Source organism: Urocampus carinirostris, chromosome 2 (assembly GCF_059441175.1).
Source record: "Urocampus carinirostris isolate Australia breed hairy pipefish chromosome 2, RoL_Ucar_1.0, whole genome shotgun sequence".
In the NCBI taxonomy this organism is placed as follows: Eukaryota; Metazoa; Chordata; class Actinopteri; order Syngnathiformes; family Syngnathidae; genus Urocampus; species Urocampus carinirostris.
The window spans coordinates 38,845,612-38,868,549 of record NC_142350.1 but is presented as its reverse complement, the minus strand read 5'-3'; the positions used below and the strand labels follow the sequence as shown (position 1 = coordinate 38,868,549).

At 40.1% G+C, this 22,938-nt stretch overlaps 1 protein-coding gene across 1 annotated transcript; it reads right to left on the bottom strand.

The window, feature by feature from the left end:
• Window positions 1-16,452: 16,452 nt before the first annotated feature.
• On the bottom strand, window positions 16,453-21,698 carry tent5aa (terminal nucleotidyltransferase 5Aa). Its single transcript, XM_088327941.1, has 2 exons — window positions 20,757-21,698; window positions 16,453-19,039 (listed from the first exon to the last, which is right to left on the bottom strand). The coding sequence occupies exons 1-2, from the start codon at window positions 21,168-21,170 to the stop codon at window positions 18,260-18,262; spliced, it is 1,194 nt and encodes a 397-aa protein (XP_088184067.1). The 5' UTR covers window positions 21,171-21,698; the 3' UTR covers window positions 16,453-18,259.
• Between the last annotated feature and the right edge of the window lie 1,240 nt (window positions 21,699-22,938).

Below are 22,938 nucleotides of genomic sequence, written 5' to 3'. Positions count from 1 at the left end.
TTTATTCACTATTTAATCCAATTTTTATTGATAGAAGTATATTCATGAAAAATTCATTAATTTTAATGTGGAGTACATAATTGTATTTAATTGATGTGCTAGGACGCTGATCAAATGATTCAGTTAAGTAGAGCAAAACACCTATTTTGTAGTTGAAATGAAATAACTCCAATACATATAAATTCCAAAAACATGCATTTCAGGTGAATTGGCCGGTCCAAATTGTCGCTAGGTGTGAATGAGCGAGTGAGTTGTCTGTCCCTGTGTGCCCTACGATTGGCTGGCAACCAGTTCAGGGTGTCCCCTGCCCACTGCCCGATGATTGCTGGGATGGGCTCCAGCACCCCTGCGACCCTACTGAGGATAAGCGGTGTAGCTAATGAGATGAGAGATGAGACATATAAATTAGGATTTCGGGGCAAAATTTGGGAATTTCAAAAATCGTTCCATCATATATTTTGAAAACAAAACATTTTGATTGTCAAAAATCACATATAGTTATTATTGTGTCCCGACGGATCACCACCTTATCGTGGTGGGGCACTTTGCGCGTCTCCATGACCCCTAGAGCTATGTCGGCGGGAGTCTCGTACTCCTGGTAGGGTTACCCAAGCCGAACAGGTCGAAGGGTAGAGTCCAGACTAAGAGTGATCCCAAAAGCTGGTGGCGGCACGCTTTGAGGCGGTTTCCTACAGACCTGGATCCCGTTAGCCGCCTGCAGTTGTAGAAAGATGCCGGTCGTCTAGGGTCTCCCTTGCCACTGGAACCATCTTCTTTACAATCAAGATAGTGGCGTTGGGGAAAGCGCACCCCTTACGCCACTTTAAAAACTGTCATTGCGCAGGTATCCTCTTTTACCTGAGTCTCCGACCACAATCCAGGATCGGACTGTTCAAACATCAGCAGACTCACAAATAAAAGAAGATGGTCATCATCGAATCGATGGACAACCCCAACGATAGTTATTGTGAACTATTCTAACTTTTTGCAAAGGAAAATGTATTCATCTATTTTCTAAACCCAGCTTTAGAAATGAGGAATCTTGTTGAAGCAATAAATAGAGCATGAAGACCTATTTGTGTTCTCTTGATGGTGTTACCAACGTTCGCCCTAATAGTTTGCGACTATCGCACCGGCAGACATCTAAACAAACATGGAGGAAAAAGGTTAACCGAATGTAAGAAGTGAGGTAAACATACAAGGCCACTAAGTTAATTTTAGGCCGTAAAAAAATGCATCATCATAGTCATTTCCTTGGCCATAATTTCTTGAGTAAGTGCACCTTGTCAGCGCCCACCCCTCTCCGGGGCAGTTCTTCAGGTAGAGGTTTGCTCCCACACATGTATCAGATAGTGCTAGTTTCCTAAGTTATCAGTAGCAGGAGAAGCATTCTGATCTGACTCCGATACAACACCTTCATCACCTGGCCACCATAGATAAAACCTGCAAGATATTCTGAGATAAACCAGATATTTCAGTGCACCTTGACCCCAAAGCCTTCTAGCACATGTATGATGACTTTGATACCTGATCCTAAATCAATGGGAAAAAACCCTTTTATATTTTTGGGAATGAAGGGGGGAAAAAACGCATGATTCCGTTTCCATTTTTGTAGTAGTTTTGTTCACCACCTTCTATTATACTGTCTTGTCGGACTAAACTCCGCAGAATTGCACTGAGGTAAGCATTGGTAGTTCAGTTGTAGTAATACCACCTGTCACGCAGTACCCCTGGGTTTGGTTTCCAGCCAATGCGAAAATGTTTTTGTATCAAATCAAATCAATGGAGTCGTTCAGCTTTCGAAAAGGGTCAGGTTGTTTATTGCCTACTCCCGCTTAATAAACCATGATAACAACACCGATTTCTTAAATGTTAGAAATCCTGCATGCTATTGGAGGATTGGATGGGTCAGATTTCTACAAAATGCATTGTAACTTTGATAATTTCATGGTGGTAAGTAGGCTGTGATACTCTTTGACATGCCTCTGTGTATTAATACATCTTGGTCCATGCTAACCACAGCGGTCTGCTCTGCTTAATAGGGTATAAATCCCCCAAAAGGTAGAATTCGAGCTTTGGTATATGGGTGGTGGAATTCTCACCTACTACGCGGGAGGCCCTGGTTTGATTCCTGGCCACAGCATTAAAATGAAGAACTGATATTAAGGTGAAATGATATATCAAAGTTGGGGTGTGTTATTTGAGAACTTGAAAGTTAAATATTGTCTCTATTAAGTAACAATGCTCAACTGAGTTCAAAGAGCTCTTATGCTCTATTTCCCACTGAGCCTATATGCTCTTATTTTACTTCAGGCAGAAGACATTGGGCTCAAGCAATGGGGGTTGGAGGAGGGACATCAAGCTCATCCCCGCAGGTACTTGTTTTGTTCATACCTGTTAGTGAAGCATATAAATGGTGAAAGTAAGAACACGACCAAACGCCAACCCAAACCCCCAAACAGAATGTAAATGGTCTGCATTCATATAGCGCTTTTCAAGTCAATGAAGACCTCCCAAAGCGCTTTACAATGTCTCACTTACCCATTTACACACACTCACACACCACAAAAGCAGTGTAAGCAGGGGTCAGCAATAAATGATTGGTGAAAAAGTAATGCCATTAATTGCGAAAAATTAATGGAATGGTTGCTTAAATTCATAAATCCATTTATTGCAAAATTTAAATAATTAGCAATTATTGCAACCCATTAATTGCGAAAATATTCGGGTTTTTTGTTAGTCGATTGCGTCAACAAACGTGCAACTTTTCACGCCGCGCGAGCATTTCGTATGCGGTCAAGGTCACATACACGCACAATCGGGACAGTGCATGCATACGCGTAAGCTACCGTGCTTCCCCCATTATAAGACCCACCCTGAATATAAGGCCCAGCTTTTTATGAGAAATGAAATTCAACCTTCCTGCAAATAAGAGGCTCATATTACCTATGAAAACCGTAGATATCAACGTTATTTAACAACGGCAATGCTTTTCTAAGAAATTTTTAGCGAAAATGTATTACTTTTGCACATATTTTTATTTCAAAACCTCAATTTTTGACGATGATTTTGAAGTAAGGCCGGCCTTATATTCGGGGAAACACGGTAGCTGTACGTACGTAGTGTGGTTGCAAAGCAGCTTTTTATTGGTCGGGACAAAATCGGGCTTGTTGATTGGCTCACGTTTTGCCTCAAGCACGTACGTCGTGGATGCCCATACGCACACGTTGTACACCACTACTACTACGCTGTATTGATTGTAATCTTCGCACGGTTATGGGACCGAAGGAAAAAATGGTTAGATTAGATTAGAGGGACCAGTTTGTTCGACCATATTGACACGGCTAGTATACCATTAAATTACCAATTAATGGCTAGAAATCCAATAAATACCCATTAATTGGCCTTGCCGCAAAAAAATTAATTTTAATTTTTTCGCACTTAAATATTAATTTTTTTTCCAAAAATCAATTACTGATGACCCCTGAGTGTAAGCCATGCAACTACCTGATTATCAAGGGCATTAGGGATACAGTATCTTGCCCAAGGACACTTCGACATATAAGCTGGGATTCGAACCTGGAACCTATTGATCCCAAGACGAGCGCTTTACCTTCTGATTTACTGCTTTTATCAAGCGCCTCTAAAAGATGCACATGCATGCATGCGCGCCATGACTGAGCTCACTTAGACTCTAAGCCAGGAGATAGATGCAGAAAATCCCAAAGTTTCAAATTCCGTACAACTCTTTTAATGATGATGTATTTGTATTTGAATAGATATGAGAATTGTACAATCAAATAAGTGACGATTTTTGTGTCGAAAACCTTTCCAGTATTATGCTAATAATAAAACTATTAATGATGGTGTTGATGACAAATATTATAATGATAATATTAACAACATTCTACCTTATTTATGTAGTGCTTTTTGGACACTCAGACACACTTTACAGTATAAACATTATTTGTGCCCTCACTCGGTCACACAGTCGAGTGTACATTAGTTCCCCAATGCCCTAATTGCACAGTAGTACAAGTTGTACGCCTTACATAAGACAAAGCCTCTAACCTCATTGACACTAATCTCTCAGACGGGATCACCGCCCGTCCGTCCTTACCCTCCTCACCCCTTCTCCGCTCTCCCACCTAACGGTTCGCTTTCGCCTTTTTGTTTCACCTTTCGGCTCATCTCACTCCTTCCAGTCGTTCATTCAAAAAGAAATTCAGCTAACCCCCAGAGTACTGGCTTGGTTGTTAGAATGGAGACTCTGGCTAGATGTAGAAATGTACTGTGTGAAAGGGCTCAGTCTCTGTAGCTAGTTCTATTTGTGTATTTAATACTTCGGAAGGCGCACCAGCACAATAGGGCGCGGGTGCTTGGATGAAATGTTTCCCCTGGGCCTACAACAAAACACTGTCTTGTTCTTTATTTCATTTATTCATTGTATTTCCTTTCCTTTTTTCTTTTTCTGTCAAGTACTGGAACAGGATCAGGACCCAAATGCGTGATGTTTCTCACACTAGCCTTTTATTTTATGGGAAATGGGGAGTCATGCACGTTAGGCAGCAATCTGGCGTGGAATGACAGGAAGCCAGAGGCCGACGAGATCGATACCAATTGCCCGAGCAGATATCGGACAGATGGCGTCGATACAGGGCAGGACAGGACGGACTGAATTGATATCAAAACAGGATATCGAAATTAAACAGGGCAAACTAGGCGGGAATAATAATAAACGGGAACAATACCGGACAGGAAATACCAACAGGAAACAGGACCGAGTCAAAACACACGTCTTGCGGGACAGAGGTTCGTTGATGGACTGACAAAGGGAAATTGAGAGCACTGAGCTTAGAATAGAAGCAAAGCCAATCCGTCAACGAGCCGCATCTGGCGCCACACAGGCGGGGCCAATTGGGCGCCATGGCAACCGTGACATTATCAACATTTTTTTCCAATTTTCGTGTTTTTTTTGCTTCTTATTTGTTTTTGTTTTCTTTACGTCTTTTTTTTATTTTCTTTTTTTATGTTTTCCCCTTTTTTCTCTTTCTTTTTCCTGTTTTTTATTTGTCTTTTTTCACATTTTTCGATTCTGGTCAATTTTGCTCTTTACTTTTTTGGATGTTGTGTTTTTTTTCTTGCCTCTTCTTCTTTTATCTCTCTTTTTCCCCCTTTATGTTGTCCTTTTCCTTTTTTTCTTTTTTTAGATATTCTATTTCCCCCTTTCTGTTTCCACTTCTATTTTTTGTTTGCTTATTTTCTACTTTATCTCATTTTCCTATTCCCCTTTTCTTCTCCCTTTTTTCCTATAATCTTCTTTTCTTTAGTTTTCTCTCCCCTCCTTCTATTTCCCCTTCTATTTTGTTTCATTTTTCCTTTTATTGTTTTTTTACCTTTCTTAGAAAAAGGCTTGTTTAGACCCAACCTCACCTAAACCCTAGTATTGGCGGCTCCCAAGTCGATTGAGTTTGAGACCCCTGATTTAAATCAATAATATTTTTTTAACTAATGAAGGTGCTTAATAATACAGACTGTCCTCTTAAATAGTTCGGGGTTTATTAGTCGTTTATTAATCATAAACTTCATCCCATTGAGATTTGTTTATGTCTACCATTATACTGTCTGTGTTTCTTTATCATTCTTCCTAAGCACAAAACCGAAAATAACGTATGTGTTAAAATCCCAAATACTAAGACTAGACACTGTATTTAAAAATCCACTCAGGGGAACGTTGCTTGTCTAAACCCATCGGCAAGTATGGTAAAGCCACCCTCTAAAACTAATGTCTCCATTAAAAAAAATCATCTGGAAAATATTTCTCACTCCAGATGAGAGGAAAAAGGATGAGAATTCCCAAGGAGAAGGTCACTCTCCAACCCCTGCAGTGGAAAAGTCATCAGAGAACAGTCAGCTCTCAGACAATCAGGAAGGACAAACTGGAGCATCTACGAAAACTATCCTAGCAATGCGGCAATGGCGTTTGCTCAAAGGTAAAAAGATAATTACACAGGGATTCTCTTTGCGGTCTGTTTTAGTTTTCACTGCCAGCGCTTAGATGCACGTCAGTGTGGTCGTTTGCAACTCAGACAAATGGAAAGTTCAACTCGGAGCTCCCTCAAATTAGGGATTTATTGTTTGATGTGCCTTCTTAGATTAAGGTATTTGGATTCAGGGCCTTTTGCTGCGGCTGTTAGTACATAAAGCCCACTCTGGAATTTACCGCAAATAAGAAGTGTTGTGACTTAAAATGAAAAGACCAAGAATACATTCTTAAGGTAAAGATAAAAAACGTTCCTTGCTTGCCTGCAGTGAAAGTGTTAATGGTGCCATTTAAGGGGAATTCCTTCCTTTAGGAGGGAGATCGTTGTATTCTATAGATTAAAGGGGAAAAAAGTATCCCCTCAGAGCATTTTAAGGTTCTTAGAGAAGTCAAAGTATTTCTAAAGCGAGACCAAAATAAGCAATGGGAGACAATGTGGCCTTTTCTTACTATTATATTATAAGCAACAGTACAGTGCGACATTAACTTTGCTATGCCCTAGCACAATCTCAAAGCAAGAGCAATCAAAATATAAACATACATTTTTCAAATAAGACTAACGTATTACAATATATCCGAGGTGGGCCGTCAGGGCCTGCAAGGCCTTCTCTGCTGGCCTAAAACATCTGAATCATCTGTTATTTATATTTCGTCCATGAATACTTACTAATTAAAAACATAGATTATATATATATATATATATATATATATATATATATATATATATATATATATATATATATATATATATATATATATATATATATATATATATATATATATATATATATATATATATATATATATATATATATATATATATGTATACTGTAGCCATATCCCCCAGTGGGAGGTGCCTAGATTCAGGAACACGTTCATATTTCTGACTCTTTCTGGGAGGTTGATACAGAGGATGGGATTCCCAGCTCTCTCGCTCAACCCAACTGATGTGTTGGCAGTCATTAGGTGACCAAACCCCCCAATTCCAACCACTAATGCTGAGTGCCAAGCAGGGAGGCAATGAGTACCAATGTTGTAAGTCTTAGGTATGACTTGGCCAAGGCTTGAACCAGCAACCTCCCAGTCTCGGGGCGGGCGCCCTACCCCAAGGCCACAGAGCTAAAAAAATAGATAATAAAATAAAAGAGAATTCCAAATTGTATGTTTCTGGCAGCACGGCGGCGCAGTGGTTAGCGCTGGCACAGTTTTGAGGTCGTGGGAACCTCCTGCGTGGGTTCAAATCCAGCTACCAGCCTTACTGTGCGGAGTTTGTATGTTCACCCCGTGCTTGCGTGGGTTTCCTCCGGGCACTCCGGTTTCCTCCCACATTCCAAAGACATGCATTTCAGGTGAATTGGCCGGTCCAGATTGTCCCTAGGTGTGACTGAGCGAGTGAGTTGTCTGTCCACGTGTGCCCTGCGATTGGCTGGCAACCAGTTCAGGGTGTCCCCTGCCCACTGCCCGGAGATAGCTGGGATGGGCACCAGCCCCCCCGCGATCCTAATAAGGATAAGTGGTACAGCTGATGAGATGAGATGAGATGTTAGTTTCTTTGCATTGCTTTTCCGCTGGTTGCACTGCTTCCAGATGTGTGCTTTCATATTTAAGAATTTAACTAAACACATTTAAGCCATTACTTGGTGCCATGGGTCAGAAATCTACCCTCAACAATCAGTTCTGCAGGACCTGAGGTCTAAAATAAGTGATGAAAAAGCTTTTCAAGAGTTGCATGTCCTACATGTTTTGGCGGTTTCTCTTCTCCAACTCCATCCATTCATTATCTGCACCACTTATCCTCAGTAGGGTCACGGAGGTGCTGGAGCCCATCCCAGCTATCTCCGGGCAGTGGGCAGGGGACACCCTCAACTGGTTGCCAGACAGTCGCAAGGCACACAGAGACAGACAACCATTCACCCGCTCATTCACACATAGGGACAATTACATACAGCCAATTAACCTGAGAGTGGGAGGAAACAAACAACAGCACGGTGAGAACATGCAAACTGTGGAGGCTGCGGTAGCTGGACTTGAACCTCTGCACCATGGGGCTGCACGCTGACGACCCAGCCACTCTGCTGCCCTTATCCTCCAACTCATTTAACGCAAATTATCAGCTTGTTAGCAAGCTGTGAGGGACCTTGATAACACTCCTGGTGATTGGAATTACCTGTATTGGAGCACAGAAACGCCAAAAACATGCAGGACATGCAGCTGTCGAAGACAGGGTTGGCCACGCCCGGTTTAACCAATCAGATTCTGAGTTGCCGGGCCAGGGCCTGCTAGCAGGCATGGGGAAACGTCAGTGGTTTCACAAACTATAAATGGCTAAGGAAGTTTCACAATAAAAATGTGAGGAAAAATACCCTGTGTCCATTGCTTCTGCTGAACAGTCATTTTTAGCCCAAAATCGAATAAAAAGTCATTCCAGAAATACGACAAGACAGGCTTGACTTTCAGCATTAACCTTTTGCAAATAACTTTTTGACGAAACTGAAATGCACTGATAATCTGTAGTACAGAGTTATTCACATTTTCTAGAAAAAAGATAAGGGGATGGATTTTGTGCACAAATAAAAAGGATTTTTGGTGAGTGAAATAGGGCTATATTCCTAAAAGCAATTTCATGAGGTCATTATTGATGCATTCTAATGTGTCGCAGATTCAATGCTTTATAGTTTATAGAATTAAATAGTTATTGAGAGTTGGATTGATTAAGCCTACTGAAGGCCTAGGTGTGAAATGCTGGATAGATCATTGTCTAAATACCAAAATATACTACCATAATACTACCATGATTCATAACACGCTTCCAAACTTTGGATTCTTTTTTAGGTACAAAGAAGTACGTGATACTTGAACAAATACAGTATATATGGCACCCTGTCATATGTTACTATAATTTTTTTTAAATGTTTTTTGGGGACAAATATCCATAAGTCATGCTAGCTTGAAGCTAAACTCATGAAAGTCATTTTTTACAAACAGCTCGAAGAACCCCCAGGCAGTCGTCGGCTACTGGGAGATTCATTTCTGCTCGGAGCTGCAGGGCCCGACAGACCCTCGCAGCAGGGAAGCCATCTGAAGAGCTGCTCAATGGCAGTCAGTGAAAAGACACACAAATTTGGATGCATTTAGGGTCAGTTTGGTTTGGGAATTCCGCGCACACCGCAGCTATCTTTCAACCGCACAAAAACATAAATATATGTCTGCCTTAACTGGCAAGTTGCCTATCGCTCCCTTCACACGCGACCTTAGAAATCCAGTAAGGTCATGAAAAGAGTTGATCATGCAGGCAAGGTCAGTTTTATCTCTTTTCAAGAAAGGAAAACACGGTATTAAAATGTTAAAGGCCTCGTTAAAATGTTTTAGGTTTAACTTGTCACCCTATAAAGTTTACTAGTTTGGTTTTGGCCAATCGGCCTCAAACGAAAAGAAAAACCGAGGCTCGGGCGCAGTTGGATGGTTTTTGTTGTTCATGCTTCATTTTATGTACGGCTGTATAACGGTTTGACGTGAATTTCTTTCAGATCCTCTTGAAATTGTCTTTTTTTAAGATGATGGGATAGCAACTATTCGTTCACAGGGGTGGGCGATACCGGGAATTCTTGTATCGATTTGATCCAAGTAAATAGGCTGATACTTTTTGCTTACAAACGTCATGATCGTTAAATAAGTCCCCCCTTGAGTTACTTTATAATTTGGAGGAACACAGCACAAAGATTTTAGGCACTAACAATGTTTCTTTTTTATGAAATAACCACATTGCAAACTTTAAAAGTATGAAAAATACATAGAACTATTCATTTTAACGTTTCGGAACAAAAGTCAAGAACTAAACCCAAAAAGCAGCAACATACAAAAATAAAAATACTCTTAACAATGTAGACAAGATAACTAAAGTACCTTCTATTGCCAAGTATTTTGAAAGTAAAGTCAGTAATGTAAATAAAATCTACTTGTCTCTCCTTGGGTGTGTTACCACAATGACATCATATTCACAGATTTGTGTTCAGGAACAATAACGTGTTTATATTTTTGGTGTTTTTTTCTTGTTTTGTGTGTTGTTCATGTCAATTTGTGGAGTTGCCACAGCAGGCAACTTTACCACTTAAAATGACACCTGACGTTTTACTTTTCTGTAGTTGAAAAACGTTCGCACGACGCTGCGCTTCGGTCATTTTTAACTTCTGGTAGGGGTAGGCACATATAGTTGGCCCTCTCTCCTGCCTGAGGCAGGACGCATCTGCAGGCCAGGAAGGAAGAGGTGCTAAGAGTGCGCCTGCCAATCCCCCACTCAGGCATACACAGAGTGGTCGAGGGTGTTGGGTAAACAAGGTTAAAGGCGGCGCTATCTACATACATAAGCAGCGCTTTGAACAAATTGGTGGTGGAGCGAAGTATTGATCCCAGGACAATAGTATTGATCCGATGCATGTACTAGCATGGTATTGATAAGATAAATATTTGGATTGATCTGCCCACCCCTATCGTTTACCCTGCAATTAATCATTAGTCGTTTGCAGGGGGCAATAGTAGGACTAGTATATACAATTCAGTTCATGGTCACAAAAGGTAGTGTCTAGTCAGCCTTGTTAAAGAAACAGTGGCAGGAAGCAGCTGTACATGGGCAGACCTTGCTCAAAAGCAAAGAAAAATACTTGAAATTGGAGTCTTTAGTTTTTAAAAGGCTAAATTGGTTTCCCAACACAATTATTTTGGATCGGGGGGTTAGGTTTGTCTCTTAAGAGGGGGAGGGAGCTCCGTGCAGAAAAGGATTGCCCAGCCCAGGATTTGAACCAGCATTACCTAAGATATAGATGGTGTGGTGCTTAGAAAAAAATGGTATGCAGTACTCCATATTATTTTAGAAAATTATTTGATGAGTTTGTTCCCTTTTTATTATTGAACATCGGCAAAAGACATTGCATCGGATGTTGGTTTGTTATTTTGACTATTATACCTCACCGTTGTTTGTTATTTTGACCATTATACACTCTTTACATCATCACTATTAGTCAACAGTGGTGCTGTTCTTTGATTACTACACCCTTTATGGTGGCTATGCTTCTTTAACCTGGGAGAATTGAAAAGGAGGTCTCATGGGAGGGCTTTTAGAAAAGATTTGAAATTGTGAGGGTTTTTTGTACCGTTCCCTCCTGTTCTCCTTGCAAAATCAAAATTCATCGATATATTCTCTATTTATTTTGATGTTTTTTGAACTATACACTTATCCATTTTCAGTGTTGGGAATAACGCCGTTAAAACTAAAGCAGTTATGTAACTGCGTTATTTTTTTCAGTAATGCGGTAATCGAATTAATCAATTTTTCTGCCATTACAACGCCGTTATCATTACTGACAATCAAAGCGTTACAATGAATAGATTAAAATGAGGCGTGGTGGCATGAACAGGTGTTTGATTTCCCATCACTTGTAAGAAATCATAACATACAACTGTAAACATTATGGGTGGGACACACCGTGCATGCTCAGTAACAATGTGGCATTACAGGTAATGTAGTTTTTATGTTATTAAGCACAAAACATCATTTTAGTTTATTTTACAGCTGACTTTTGGTTTTAGAGAGAGCCTAGTTCCACTTGAACAGTGTCTCAGGTTGTTAGTTTGTTCTAAATTTTACCCTGCAGTGTTAAACACACTTTATATTGTTTAACTGTTTACATTTGGGGTGTAGAATATTCATGTGCAGTAGCATATGTCTACTTGAGAACTTGACGATTTATTTTTGAGAGTGGAACTCACGTTTTACAGTGGACTTTTGTTGTGAACAAATTACTTGAAGTACAGTAGGTTATGTTAGCTTGAAATTTTCTCACTGTTTGTTTTAAATGGAGAGATGTAATGAGGCAAATTGTCTAGTGACAGGTTTTAAACAACCGGCCAATGGACAAAGCATAACATCAATTCAGTGTAAAAATGTAGGAATACTGTAAAAAGATTTATCACGTGATTCATATAATTGTCATATGACATTTCGTACATCTCCAATGGAGCCGGAAAAGAAGAGTGCCTTTATTGTTCACGCCTGTCCAGACGTGAAGATTGATGGTACAATATCCCATAGATTTGTTTGGTGAATTCCTAAAGAAATTCCACATCTATGCAAAAAGGTCAGCCAGTGAGTGCAGTAGAAGAAGATAGATTGCAGTGGCTGTTACAAGGATTCTTTTCAGTCACTTCAGAAAAAAATAAATATAATAGAAAATCTAACGTTTTTGACGACTTCATTTTCGCAAATAGTCGTTTTCAAATATTGATTCTGTTTGACAGTAGTATAACCAGTATAGTAAATCATGGTCATCTTATAAGTGGGTACATTTTGGAATTATTTTGGTTAATATAACTAACCAGTTTGTAAAAAATGTGATTCTTTTTTTGGTGCACATGTTAAGTATAGTTTTTATACTATATCTATATTTTGAGATTGTTATATTTATAGTATTTACATTTATATTTTACTTTAAATTATATGTCTTTCCTTTCTCAACCAACAACCGTATACAGTAATCCTCCACAATGAGTTTTTACAGTTTTTCCACGGATTTGTATCATCTATTGTTTTCTGTATTCTGATTGGCAAAACAGTCTCCCCGCTTATTACTATTTGACGATAAAGTAGTTATTTGTTAAACTAAATAAATACATGCTTGTTAAACAAATGCTTGAGCCTGAAAACAGGGTTTGTTCTTTGGTTTTATTGTACAATTCACTATTTGATCGTACAATAATTGTACTTTACTAATTTGAGAGAAATGTGTAGTTACTGTACTTATTTGTCATCGTTTTTTGTCTTTCCACAGTACGTTCAACAATACACAGATAAAGTCAAGTTAAAAAATGAACATAGTAAACGAAAAAAACATTCAAAAGACTATTATTGTCATTACTCTTCCATGCAAAATGGCCTGGCATTTCCGAGGCAATAGGAGATTGGATTCGGCTGTTTGGAGTGGTTGACGGTCAGAGATGTAGTGCCCAATCAGGCCGTTAGACGCAAAAGCAGATCCCACGAAAGCAGATGTTTATGAATTTTTGGGTTCTTTTTTTATTTCGCGCCTTTGCACAAAACCTAGCTAAAAGTACTCACAGAGGTCCAAAGTAATTTTCATGAAAATTGGTTCAGTCGGAATGGAGCTTATAAGTTACATACAAACACATACACACAAATCAGGTTGTGAAAAGTATTTTCGAACAAATTATTGTAATTTTTGATTGCACATTAAAATTGTATACTTTTAAAGGGTCTAAGTCTGAAAATGAAACATTGATTTGATTTTAATGTCTTTATTGATGAAATCATCATTATAATTTGGACCCCTTTGAACACACAACATAACATATAGCAAAAAAAGCTATTGAGAACATACAGAGAATCCAAACAGGTCCATTTATAGATTTTTAAAGCACTGCAACAAATTCAGTCACAGTTACATTATTGAATATAAAAGAAAAACAGCAACAAATACATTTAAACATATAGGACAAGGATCGTTATCTTCATTCTCAATGCATGTTCTTTAAAACAGGACAATCTTTACCTGATAGGCACAAACGCTACTCGACCGGCAGACCGCGGCTAGCGAGCTAGTGGGCTGGCAAACACATCACTGAGTCAAAAACAGGGGCGATGCGTAACACAAAATCCAAACTTGAACCCCCAAAAACAAACACCAAAGAAGGAATGCAAAATCGCATCTGCTGGGATGGCGAAGGTTTAGATTGGTGGCAGTCAACCGTTATAGCAACGTATTCATATATGTACAAAGTCGGCTTATAATGCGACAAACTCTGAAGCATTCATGTCATTAAATAAGCCGGGATTCTGTCACCTTTCAACTCAAACCTCTGTTATCTGTTGTTAGTTTCCAGGCATTTCATCAGTGGTGGGCCTTCTCTGCTGGCCTTGAAATGAATCTTAATCGTGAGATGTTAGTTATATTTTCTCCATCAATACTAATTGAATAATTCTAAATGATCTGTTAGCTTCCTTTCATTGCTGCTTCCAGATGTTTGATTTTATTTCTAAGGAATAAACATATCACATTTCAGCCATTAGTTGTTGCTTGGCTCAGAAATCTACACAGAGGCCTTCAGAAACAATCCTGAAGGCAGTGTACCATAAAATAATTCTTGTAGAAAGCTGCTTATTAACCCAATCAGATTCCAAGTTGGCCTCTGAAGCTTGCTAGTGGGCATTGGGTAACGTCACCATTGGCTAGCGGGTGGTAATCCAGCAAAGCGACTGCGTCGTTAAACCAGAAGGGACCAAGCTGCTCATGGTAATATACACAGTGGTGATTTTATAGCGGAAGGTAAGGAGAGTCCAAAGTAATTAAGCTTTTCAAAGGCATTAAAAGGTCTGCCACTTTCAGCCTGGATGTAAGATCTTCAGCCCGGGCCCAAACCAAATTTAGGGCTGGTTAGGCCTGAAATGTCACTCATTGCCTCTGGGTTGAGTCAAGCTTCTCTATCGTTCTTATTTTTGTCATCGTTGTTCTTTGTCCCTGTTTATTCAGTCTTTTTAAAGTTAGATTTCGTTACAAAAAACAGGTTTTATGTGTCACGCGGTGCAGGGCCCTTCACAACCTACCACTTCCTTTCACGCAGTCCTTGTTGCCGGCTCCCGGAACAGCGGCATCCGGTGCCGTCAATGCCAGTTAATTTGCAAAGGACACATCACTAATTTAGACTGGAGCTTAAGGACTAAGTGTAAACCGCATGGCTTACCACTGCATTCCATAGAAAATGAAAATTGAAAGTACGACCAAAAAACAGCAGCACTATGATAGAAATGCATGATAGCCAAAAAGATAACCCCTTTCACCAGCTGCCCCCATACCTCCAGCCTTTCCTGCCCCTTTGGATTTTGTTGTTTGACTTCATACAACAAACCATCCATTGCTAGACATCCAACCTACTGTTTCAGTATATGCAAATGCTAACACAGGGGTTCATTTTGTTTGCCTGTGTGCATGGGGCGGGGGTTCCAGGGAGCTTCCTCCCAGGCAGACCTCCCGCTTGAGCAGCAGCTGAGGAATTCCCTGTCAGGGTGCTACAGCAAATAGTGTCTTATCATTGGAGGTGTCACAGCAAATATTCTTCAAAGGGCAGCTCTGTCTGACTCCCTCCCCTTTACTCCCTTTTCCGTCGCTTTGTAGCACCGCAGAGAAGCTAGTCCTCATTGCTGGTTTCTTGAGTCAAGATTAAGGAATCGCGCTAAACGATACAGGCAGGACACCGGTTCTTTTAGAGCATGGGGTCTCAAACACGGCACACTGCAGCTCACTGCTGCCCACGGGATGATCGTCTGTGGCCCCCGTCTCAAAATAAGCAGTATGTTTTTGTCGTGTTTTGTGGTTGTCAGTGTTTGTTTCTTGTCGTTTCATTAGGGTTTTTGAATTGTTTTTCCTTTTTTAGATTTGTTTTTTTGGGCTCATTGTTCAGTATTTTTTGTTCATTTTTTTAAATTTTGAATATGTAACTACTTTTAACTTCTTCTACATGCAGTTTGTGGCCCCCGTTTCAAATTTGGTTTTGGTCATTTTTAAGGTTGTTTCAGTTGTCTTTTTTGTCATTTTTATCAGTCATTTTTTAGGTGGAATCTTGAGTTGTTTTTTGTTTTGGGTTTGTTTGTTTTTTCTGTCTTTTTTTGGGTCATTTTTCTGTTTTTTATTTTAATCCTTTTGAGTTTTCAACTATTTTTAGTGCTCCTACATAGTATGTGGCCACTATTTTAGATGTGGTTATAGTCGTCTGTAAGATTGTTTCAGTTGTTTTGTTGTTTTTATCAGTCATTTTTGGTCAATTTTTGTTTTTAGGTTTGTTTTTAGTCTTTTTTTTGGTCCAAGCTTTTTTTTGTTTCATTTTTATGTACCTTTTACTTCTTTTGAGTACTTTAAAATACTTTTCAGAACTTCCCGGTACTATTTATTTATGTTTCAGTACTTTTCACAACCTTTTGTACTTTTCAGGATTTTGTTTTTATTTTTCATACCTAAAAAAACATTTTGACCTTTAATTATGTTCTCTGTACTTTTTGTTTTTTGGGTCATTTTCTGGTCGTGTTTTGGGGTTTCTTTTTTGTCATTTCTTGGTTGATTTTTCATTTTAAAGCTCGTTTTTTGATCCTTTTTCGATCGTTTTGAGGTCGTTTTTCTAGCAGCAAGTAGGTTTGAAAGGCTAAGAGAAGTTCAGAGCAGTTCATGTTCACTGAACCGTTCATGTTTAGAAAATTAAAAGTTACAGAACTGTTAGTACAAGCCATTAAACTGAATACAAAGTCAGAAATTATATCTGGTTTCTTCAGTCATTTGTATCTCTTGTTTTATCATTTTATTCATTTCTGATTAATATTATTAAATTATAATATTTTTATTTATTTTTTATTTTGTGTTTCAAAAACAAATGTATTTGAGAACATTGGTTTTTATCAGAGCTTTTCTTGTGGAAAAACGTTGTTTGCAACGGCCCCCAGGTAACTCAAGTTTGAGACCCCTGTTTTAGAGAACCTGGAATGAAATCATTCAAAAAAACAGAAGATATAGGATGGCTTTATGCGCAAGTTAGCATATGCTTTTGAAGTGGCTATTGACCTCTTATTAAATCACTAACAGATATCCTCAAGTTAAGGAGGTTTTCTGATGATACTTATATCAAGTGTTCTCATTAGTGACAGTACTGGTATTCAAGTTGTATTGAAGATAAATGAAAATGATCGTAACACAACTGCTACTTCCTTGCTAAGCGCACACACATCGGCAAACTTTACCGCTACTTTTGTGCTGTACTGAAAAGGTAAACTCACACATAAAAAGGGTCTTTTTCTAGCCCATTGAAGGCTATTAGGCACTTAGCACATGTTATTTCGTCATTTGCTGTCAACTGAAAATCTGATTAATCAGTGCTTGGGTATTGAACCGTTTTCTAAAGCTGAGTTGGGATTTGTGATTAACTGAGGCTCTGGGCACCTATGATATTATTTTTAGTAGACCAGAACTGGGAAAAAGCTGCTCCTGGGCATATTAATTCAAGGGTACAGTTTGCTTCTAACTCATTATCTATTTACAAGTTTATTCTGTTTTTAATATTGGACACCTGCAAAGGAGATTGCATAGGATGCCAGTTTGTTATTTTGACTATTATTGCATACTGTTCTTTGTTTTTGGATTATTACAAACTGTTTACACCATTTTCACTACCAGCCAATTGTGCATTTATTCTTTGATAACCACACCCTTTAAGCTTTTGGCTGGATTTAAGATCATAGCTCCTAGGAGATTCAACAGAAAGAAATGGCTCAAGGGGGGACCTTTAGAACAGAGTGGACTTTCTTATCTGAAGGTTTTTCTTCCTGTACTTCTTGTTAGCTTAAACGCCATCAATGACTTTTGTCCTTATTTTAAGCAATTACTAAATCTTTAAGGGACAGTGTGCGTTATTTACCGCCTACTAAGATGATTCTTTTTAAGTACTCGTTGGCTGAAAAATGTGCATTTATTTGACATGACATGAGCCTCACCTAGAGGGAGCTGAGTTGTCCACCATCTTGCTGCTACAGGTATCCGAAAAACGTCACAAAAATCTGGGAAAAAATATAGTGAAAAATGGTGCTTTTTTTGGGGTAACTTTGAGTCCCCGTAGTTAGTATTCTTGTGCTTTTTAGCACTCATTTTCAGTTGCACTCACACAAGAGAGCAACATGTAGAGGGCAAATAACAGACACTGTCCCTTAAAACCTATTATGTACAAACATTATATTTAATAAATCACAATTTCTTAAATAGTGGGGCAGTATTGGAAGTATTTTTGAAAAAATGAAAGGAAAAAACTCCCTGCCAGCCCAGTTTAAATAATTTGTGATTTCCAGATGGCAGTGAAAGAGTTAATTTGAGAAAACACTCACTGCTGTCAACTCAGGTTTGTTGAGTATATTTGCAGAAATCTCACTTATAATAGTATATTCTCCAAACACCAGGGCTAGTATTTCAAGAAATATAAGATATTCACATTGACTGAAAGGCGATTGTTTTGATATCTATCAGTCATACTCAATGTATGAACAAAAAAACACAAGCTTTGATGCAAAACATTAACAAAAAAAATCAAAAGAAGACTCCTTTTGCTGTCAGCTGTCAAGTTTGTGGTGGCAAGTGCGCTTCTGATGAGGCAAATCAACCTGATCTGAGGGGGCCTGGCTCAGTTACAGGGTAGCCAGGTGGAGTAGGCACCCTGCTGGTATGCAAAGAGGGGTTGCACCTGCGCTACGTAATAGTTACTGAAGTTACCGTCTGCCACGTAAGGCGCCGGCTGGTAGAAACAGGTGACGTTCGCCACGTTCGGAATGACGTTCTGCTCAGCCAAGACGCGAACCGCCAGCATGGCAATGAGCCCTAAAGTCTGCCGCCGTTCGTGCCCCATGAGGCACACTGTGCTTTCGTTCACCACGCCGTGGAGTGTGGTCAGATAGTCATACTTGCGCTCTTCCAGGCCCACAAAGTGGTTCTGCAGGTAGGACTCCAGCTTGCGTCGCTGTTCGCCGATATCAGGGAAGTCGATGAAGAAGCGCGAGCACATGTAACGCTGCAACGACTTCATCTCCGTCTCGGACGCCGCCCGGAAACCCCTCACCAGTAGGTGGCAGTACTTGAGAAGCCCGCCGCCCCGAATCTCCTCCGGGTTACGGGTGCAGATAATCTTGTGGCGTAGGTGGTCCAGGGCCTCGTCGAAGTTGCCGTAGACGCTCTCGCCCACCACGGTTGGGTGGAAGGTGGCCGCCATGGGGTTCTTGGAACACTCGTAGAAAAGCAACAGAGAGTCCAGCTTGATTTGGAAAGAGTCCACACTGAACTCAAACTGACGCCTCAGAGAGTCCACGAACTTCAGTTCTACGTTCTTGCCCCGGTTGTTGGAGAGGGAGATGAGGCTCCAGCGGTCTGAGTCGTTGCACACCTTCACCATTTTCTGCACGTAGGCTTCCTGTGAGAGGCGACAAAACACAAAATAACTGCATAAGAGCACTGTAATTATAAGTTAGGTCGAGGGTCAGCATGATGCTCCAGAGCACTCCATAGTGGCTTCCTGGCGGTTTTTCAAAAATGTTTGATAACGAAATCATGGGGTTTCAGTAGGAGGACAAAATGACACAAACATTCTCTAATAAATTACATCTCATATATATATATATATATATATATATATATATATATACACAGCATGAGTTGTCTTACCTATATGAAGCTTTTAATTTTTTGTGACACCAAACATGCGTTTCTTGGGTCCAATATGGCTCTTTCAACATTTTGGTTGCCAACCCCCAGGTTAGATACACCTACCTGTCAACAAATACTCCCCTCTTTACTGATTGCAATTCCCCATACTAAGCGATAATAAACCTTACTAACACACACGGCACCTATCAACTCACAGTATAGTAATAGACAGACATTAGCAAAATACGATATTAGCAACGATATTAGCAATCTATGATGACGTTGCCGTCTGCTATCAGTGGCCAAGACGATCCGGATAAGAACCAAAATGGGCAAGGTGAAATCGGTCAAACTAAAAAAAGAGTTGTTGTTTTTTTCCCCTGTTCAAAGTTACCAACTCTACCACCTTAGGCATTAGACTACCGCTTTTTGCACCTTGAAAGTCTATTGGTAGTGCAACATTTTAATATTTAAACAACCAAAAAAGTATTTTCTTATTTTAGTCTACGGCCGCTTTATTATGAAGTGAGACCAAGTGTGTAAAACACTGGAACAATCACATTATATTTCCATTATGGTTTCTCACTTCCACTTTTAAACAGACACACGTTTTTTTTTTTTAATATTCTGGAGATGGGTTGTTTTTCGCGCATAAAATTTGCGTGATAAAATTCTTTTTTTTCTTAAAAGTATGGAATTTGAAACTTTTTATGTCACTGACGCCATCTTCTGACTGGTGTCATCATTGCAGCATCTGTCAAAGTACTTATGTTGCATATGCAAGTGCGTGCAATTCCTAAACCCACTTTTTTGGGGGTTTGGGTTGGTATTTTGACTGTAATTGAAACAGGTATTTTCTTACTTTCACCATTTTCATGCTACACAAACAAAAAACTCTGGTGAGGTGTCACTCTCCAAATGACCCCCTGCCCCTTCCCTTCTCTCCTCTCCTTCTACCTAACGCTTCCACGGCCTGAACAGCCTTGCTTAATGTAAAGATAAAAGCAGATAGGCACGGTGGAAACTAAAAGATAAGGGCTATTTGAACTCAGTTGGGCATATTAACAGATACTTAAAAATATTTTGATTACAACTATTTAAAGAGGTCTCAAACAACATACCCCTAACTTTTAATGTCAGAAGGTTGGCATGCATAAGTGCACAATTTAACATGATCAAACATGTTAAAAAAAAAACAAAAAAAACATTTCGGCCAAAACGTATGAATTGACAGGTATGGATACATGATTTTTTTTTTCATGAGAGCTCCTCTCCTCAAACTGCTCATGAAACCCAAACATTGTGCTGGGATATAAGATCCACCGCAGCTGGCATCTGGCTGAGCTCAGGTTACCTTCCAAATAGGTTTACCGCAATCTTCTTAACCATCCTTTACTATCACCAAACTAATCTAATTGCACATTAGGTGTGAGCACAATGACCGTTAACCCAAAGTGACACAAATGCACTTAAATGCCGCCTACCTTTAACGTTAGAGGCGTAATCCTCTCTTTATTGACGCAGTCGGGTAAAAAGTCCAGGAGACAGTCCAGAACAATGTCCTTGACGATCTGAAAGTCCCGTTCTCCTTTCATATCTGCACAAAATATAAGATCGAGGTCCTTGAAACCCAACCCGCTGTCTTCGTGCAGAATGTGACTGGCTGCAGAACCGTTCAACCGAACGTCCCGGACGTGGATTTGGTTCTCCTCCATCCTGCTCCGGACAACTTTGACGATGTGTCTCGGTTGCATCTCTAAAGTGGGGAAGTTGCCCCGTCCGTGGATCGGGATGGTCTCGGTTAAAATAGCGTCCAGACGCTGCACTTGCTCCCAGGATAGCACGCTCACACTCCCGCATTCCACTTCACTGGAACGGCCGCTGTCGCTCTCCGACATCTCCGTGTATTATTTGTGTAATCGAGAAAAAAAAAGCAAGAAACTGAGAGCGAATGCGTTTTTTTACGCACGGGTTCTGTTTCCGTGAGAAACTTCAACGGCATGTAAAACGGATGTAAGCATGACAACCCAAAAAGTTGAACCTAATGTCGAGAAAGAGTAACTTTACGCAACAAGTGGTTCTGCAGATCCGAAAGGAAAAAGACTTTGCCACTTTGCGCTCACGAGCGCACTGCTGCGAATGGGTCCGATTTGTGCGCATCGCAGACTTTGAAGGTGCAGCGTGATCCAGGAGGTGGTTGCTTTTCCGGCTCCATTTCTCAAAGGCACGCCTATGATATGATGAATTTGCATGAAGAAGAGTCTCTGCGTTTCGCTGACGCAAATGCGTCCCTCCTCCGAAGATCAACCAACCCCCTCTCGAGAAGAATCTTTGGGGCGTCTTTGAGAATTTCCTCTCCCGCTTCCAATGAATGTATATCTTCAAAAGCTACACGTGCGCTTACGAGGTGCAACCTTAGAGTCTGATGGGGAATTTAACCGTTGCCTGCCCATTCCATACGCTGCATTTTTGAGGAGGAGCCAAATAGCTCCGCCCTGATTAGCAAATAGTTGCCCAACTCATCTCCCTGAAGTGACTTCGGAGTTTCCGTCGGTGTAATTTCGAATACCAAACTTTGGTTGTGGAAGATATTGAAATCAAACGGTGGGTTGAGCAAACATCGGACTTACAAATGTTGCCATATCGCCTTCTTAGGCAAACGTGTGTATCTAGGCACAATTCAAATGTGTCTGACCGTGTGACTGTGTATATATTCTCTATCTGTCCAGAGCAAGGATCTCCAACCCTTTTCAAGTGTCAAGCTACTTCCATTCATCCATTATCTGCACCGCTTATTCTCAGTAGGGTCGCGGGGGTGCTGGAGCCCAACCCAGTTGTCTTTGGGCAGTGGGCATGGGACACCCTGAACTGGTTGCCAGCTAGTCAAAGGACACACAGGGACAGAAAACTCACTCACTTATTTACACTTAGGAACGATTTGGACCGGCCAATTAACCTGACATGCATGTTTTTGGAATGTAGGATAGCGTGCAAACTCCGCACAGGAAGGCTGGTAGCTGGATTAGATGACATAGATAGATAGATAGATAGATAGATAGATACTTTGTTCATCCCCGAAGGGAAATTCACATTTCCAGCAGCATCCCTGAGCTGAGAACAATCGAGAACAATCGAAAATAACACGGGAGCTGCTGGACATGACCTCATATCTGTGACGCAGACGCACTAACCATTCACCCGCCATGCTGCGTCAAGCTAATTTTTGTTACTAATTAGCGCCTGTTTGATATGCATTTCCAAAGTAGCAACTTAGCTAAATGGCTTGCTAAAAAGCTAACAAAGGTAGCTTAATAGGTAAACAGGTAAAAAAGGGAGCTAGATAGCAAACTAAAAGAGTAAAACGCCTTTTAAATTCTTGTACAGAAAGCTAAAAACAAAGCTCGCTGTTGGGCTAGAAAGGTGCCCAAAATTGAATATGATAACCAGCAAAAATGTTAAATATTAGCTAAATAGCATGCAAAAAATTAAAAACCTAGCTAAATAGCTAAAAAGGTAGCTTGATAGTTAACTAGAAAGGTAAAACAGGTAAACAATAGAAAGGGAGCTAGATAGCTAACTAAAAGAGTAAAACGCCTTCTAAATTCTCAGACAGAAAGCTAAAAACAAAGCTAGCTTTCGGGCTAGAAAGGTGCCCAAAATTGAGCA

Excerpts from the sequence above, each read along its gene's own strand:
- tent5aa (XM_088327941.1), bottom strand. The coding sequence starts at position 21,170 with ATGTCGGAGAGCGACAGCGGCCGTTCCAGTGAAGTGGAATGCGGGAGT. Across the intron at positions 19,040-20,756 it reads TTACGCCTCTAACGTTAAAG|GAAGCCTACGTGCAGAAAAT; the intron begins GTAGGCGGCATT and ends CGCCTCTCACAG.